This window comes from Nelumbo nucifera, chromosome 2 (genome assembly GCF_055504915.1).
Source record: "Nelumbo nucifera cultivar China Antique chromosome 2, China Antique-T2T, whole genome shotgun sequence".
Taxonomy (NCBI): domain Eukaryota; kingdom Viridiplantae; phylum Streptophyta; class Magnoliopsida; order Proteales; family Nelumbonaceae; genus Nelumbo; species Nelumbo nucifera.
In genome coordinates this window covers 77,797,613-77,802,502 of record NC_142650.1, presented here as the reverse complement: position 1 = coordinate 77,802,502, position 4,890 = coordinate 77,797,613, and the positions used below count along the sequence as shown (strand labels likewise).

General features: G+C 35.8%; 1 protein-coding gene across 1 annotated transcript; it reads left to right on the top strand.

Annotated features, from left to right (window-relative positions):
• Positions 1-265: 265 nt before the first annotated feature.
• LOC104589500 (transcription factor MYB60) lies at positions 266-2,257 on the top strand. The gene is made up of 3 exons (XM_010247851.2): positions 266-526; positions 954-1,083; positions 1,293-2,257. The coding sequence occupies exons 1-3, from the start codon at positions 394-396 to the stop codon at positions 1,990-1,992; spliced, it is 963 nt and encodes a 320-aa protein (XP_010246153.1). The 5' UTR covers positions 266-393; the 3' UTR covers positions 1,993-2,257.
• Positions 2,258-4,890: the final 2,633 nt, after the last annotated feature.

Genomic DNA, 4,890 nt, shown 5'->3' with positions numbered 1-4,890 from the left:
CTAAATATGTGGAATTACCGAAAAGAAGAACCTAAATTTGTCCAATATTAAAAGCATTAATTGAACATAACTGTAAGTTTAGGAAGAAGAAAAAATTACTATGGTAGGAATTGAAGTTTCTACTTTTTGGAAGGAACTGCTACTTCTTGTGACCTAAAACGGGAGAAACAAAGAATGCATTCAACTTCCCAGCTGACTTTGGTTTAGCAATTTGACTAAAAAGAAGTTGAAATAAAGGCATATGGTCAGTCAGCCAGGTCGATCAGTGGGTGAAAAGTGCCTCCCTTTTCTCTAAGTCATCTTGTATATAAACTGTCACCTGTTTCAGGAAGTTCTAGTTAGACCCAGAGAAGAAAGGAGATCCAGGAAGTGCTAGGATAGGATCATTAGGCCATGGGGAGACCTCCTTGCTGCGATAAGGTTGGTATCAAGAAAGGACCTTGGACACCTGAAGAAGACATCATCTTAGTCTCTTATATCCAGGAACATGGACCTGGTAACTGGAGATCAGTTCCTACAAACACCGGTAAGATCACAAAAGACTTAGTATCATCATCATCATCATCATCATCATCTTCTTCTTCTTCTTCTTTGACTTCGTCTTCACCATCATCATCATCTTCATCTTCTTTGACTTAGTCTTTGTCTTCATCTTCATCTCCGTCGTCATCTTCTTCACTAATTAGAAAGTAACAAACCTAAAGGCTCTCTCTCTCTCTTCTTTTTTTTTTTTTTTGAAGGGTGAAGGGGGAATTTATTATTGATCAGAAAAGAAAGGAGGCATGAAACCTTACCCTAAAAGCCTTCTCTTTTACATCTTAGGAAGCTATTTTTGTTTCACTGAACTTTTTGTACTACATGGTTTTGTGGAAAATGATCCTTTGTATAAAATTAGAGAGGAGTGTTTGATTATTATGAGTCTCTGATGATTACCGGTTTTTGTGAATCCCAAGGCTTGTTGAGGTGCAGTAAAAGTTGCAGGCTTAGGTGGACTAATTACCTAAGACCAGGAATCAAGCGTGGGAACTTCACTCCTCATGAAGAAGGGATGATAATACATCTACAAGCTTTATTGGGTAACAAGTAATTCTCTGAATCCTATCTACTAATATTTTAAATCAAGACTTTCATATAATTCAGCTGTAAAACTAAAAAAAAAAATAGCACTGCTTTATTTGAAGTATACAAGCACAGGAGAAGCTCTAATGCAATTATAATAATAAAGATTAGAAAATTCTTTTTTTTTTTATATTTGTTTCTCTTTTGATTTATTTTTCTTTACTTGTCCACAGATGGGCAGCGATAGCTTCTTATCTTCCACAGAGAACAGACAATGATATCAAGAATTACTGGAACACCCACTTGAAGAAGAAAATTAAGAAATTTCAAACAGCTTTGGATCCTCAACTAGTATCCAATTCAACCAACCGTCACCTTGTTTCCAAGAGCTACAGCGACAAAAGGAACTTGGATATCAACAACCATGTCTCACTTCTCAGGTTAAATCAGAGCTCCACCTATGCTTCAAGCACAGAGAACATCTCAAGACTCCTAGAAGGATGGATGAGGTCTTCCCCAAAGTCCAATAATGGCAGAAAAGACCAAGAGAAACCTCACCAAAGCAGCAGCAGCAACAGCAATACTAACAAAAACAACAATAGCAATAGCAACTCGGTGGCAGCAGCCCCTTTTCAATGCAACCAGGCAAAAGTTGAGCAAGAAAACAACTGTGATATCATTTCACACGAAGAGTTGGAGTCTCTTCTATCCTTGGACAACCTGAACAACATATCGTGGGAGAAGTCATCCTGTGACTCTACTCTTCAGGGTTCTCAAACCACTCCAACAGATGAAACACTTGACTGCACCTCCGAGAGGGTGCAAAGATTGGAGAATCAGGCTCCATTATCTTTGCTTGAGAAATGGCTCTTGGATGATTCCACTGGACAAATGGAAGAAATGATGGAAGTGGAATTGTCTCCAATATTCTGAGATCCCATCATCTCATCTGTTGCTCTCTAATTTCTGCATGAATAATGAATTTCACCAAAGAGAGAGAGAGAGAGGAAAAAAAAAAAAAGGGTCATTGCATGAACAATCAAATGTTGAATTATTTGTTTGGGTTCTAGGAAGTTGAGATTTCTCCAAAAATGTAGGATAAGTTAATGGATCGATCTGTATCACTGCAATAAACCATTTTACATTTCTATTTGAATGTCAAATAATACGCAAAATTAACCAATTTAGCTTTCCTTTCCATGTGTGATTGCAAGTGGGTACTTATGTACGTTATTTTGTATGATATGGGTTTCAATCTCCTTACCTCTGTATTTAGTTAGCTGAGTTAGCTGGTTAGTGACCACCAATTAATGTTTATCTTACACATTCGATTTTACGAAATGAGGATGCATATCAGTATATCACCTTCTTCCACTGTATGTCGCTGATTCATTGAGTTGTAGCACGGGTCCATGTGGACCCAAAGGCAGAATGTAGCTAGCTGACACATGTAAAACAATAAATAAATGAGAGGAAGCCCCATTTATTGATACTATTTCTCAATGCTCAATAAGAGTAAAAGGTTACCAACCCCGATTCAGCTATTCATTAAAACGATTGCAGAGACTATTGCATGGTCCCCAATACAAATGTGGGATCAGATGCATTCTGGTTGGGCCGGAATTAAATTGGTTAACGTGTGCACTCCTACCCTTTTTTTTTTTTCTTTCTTTCTTTCTTACAACATGGATTTGTGTTGTTTTAATTGCTTCAAGGTAAAAAATATTCACCTGTGAGTGGAGAGGGGAATAATGGCCATATAAGGGAAGGACCTTATGTAACGCAAATCCTGCAATTTAATATGGTAACTGCCTGTTTTGAGGCAGTTTGGATGAGCTGGAGACAAAGTCATACACATTTGGCTGAATTACCTATCATGGTTGAACATGCTAGTATTCAGTACAGCTGGATCTCAGAGTGAACACTGGCATGTTCAACCGTGATAGGTAGTTCAGCCGGGTGTGTATGTTTTTATCTCCGGCTTATCGGTTCCCGCTTTGAGGGTGCTCTTCTTTCTAAGGCATAACGCCATGCAAATTAGGTGCCCTCGTCAATGGGGTTTGATAACAATTAAAGATGCTGAATTGAAAATCTTATCATTTTGTATTTTAGGCATAAGATTTTATGGAGGTTGTGGGCTCCTTAATTGCTGAAACGGAAGTTATTCACTAGGAAAAATCTATGGTGCCAGAAAGACATGCATGATACCAAAAAAGGCTTTGACCAATCATAGTCACCTGTGAATTTTGATAAATACCCGTCTCATTTTATAATGCCGATTGGTTGGTTGTAAGATTTTACGGTATCATTTCTTTCGGGCATCATAGTCGAATCCTATTCACTATAACTTTGAAAGATTTATTATTTCATTATTTTAACAACTTATAAAAGACAAAGCAATAAAATTTCAGTTCAGCAATTTCAGCCGTTATGATCAAATGGCCCCTAATTAAGTTAACAAGATTGAGAGTTTGAGACTCACCATTACATGGGTCCAAAACTAAAGCAAGGCTACACAAACTAAAAAAGAAAAAAAAATCATAATAATCAAATCATCCCATGTTTGTTTAGAAATTAAGTTAGAGCTATTTAATGATGGGTCCAGATACTCTATAAATTTGAAATGGTCAATAAAGGTATGGCAACCTCATTGCAGTTATGATGAGGCACCCCCAGTACAGTCTGTTTTCTTTTGGGAAGTTCATAGACCCGATACATGTGATCTCTTGACCTTTTGGCATGAAGAGCTAAATTACTGCTTAAAGGGCTGGGATGAAGAATTCTAGCATGAAAATTGAAAATTTAGATTGCTTTTAATTAAAGAGGATTTTAAAGATACAATGCGTCTTGATTTTCATTTTTTGGGTCATTTACTAGAACATCCCCAATGGTTTCATGAATTTACTTAAACCTACCTTATAGTTTTTATTTTACTAAAACACTCCCTATAATTTGCAACCTATTTACTTATTCAATATTTCGCTATGAAGTGTTTGGTTTTCCATCCGAAAAATAGCAATATGATAACCTAAAAGTGAGTAGAAAATGTTCAAGAGAATGGGGCCATGATTGTTTATTTCAAAAGTACCCCTAAAACTTCTTCGATAGAAAACAAAATTGAACAAATAGGGCCAAAAGTTGTCATCTTCCATTATCATCTAATGGAAGATAGATTAAATAAAGGGTCATTTATTAGAACATCCCCTATGGTCTGCATTTTACTAAAACACCCCTTATAGTTTGTAACCTATTTACTTAATCAACCTTTCATTAAGAACTATTTGTTTTGCCATATGAAAATAGTAACATGGTCACCTAAACGAAGTGAAAAATGTTTAAGGGCACGGACCTATGGTTGTTTATTTCAAAAGTACCCTTAAACTGAGTGGAAAATGTTCAAGGGTCTGGATCTATGGTTGTTTATTCCAAAAGTATCCAAACAATTTTTTGTATAGAAAACAAAACTGACCAATTAAAGAAAAATAGTTGTTGTCCGTGTTTTGTTAGGGGCAAAATGGCATTTTTGTTTTTAATTTCTTTTGGTTGAATTTATTTGAATGGATGTTATTGTTAAAACTGTCACTTTTCACTTTCATCTAATGGAAGGCCAATTAAGTAAATTGATTACAAACTATAGGGAATTAGTTAAACACAAACTATAGACTAGGTTTTAGTAAATAGTAAATTTATAAAATTATAGGAGTATTTAAGTAGTATGACCCATTTTTTCATCTATAATGTTTTCTTTATCAGCCACATAATTTGTAAATGTATATGTGAAAATGGTCAAAAGTCAAAACTAGTGTCTTCAACTATGGTTGGCCCTGGCGT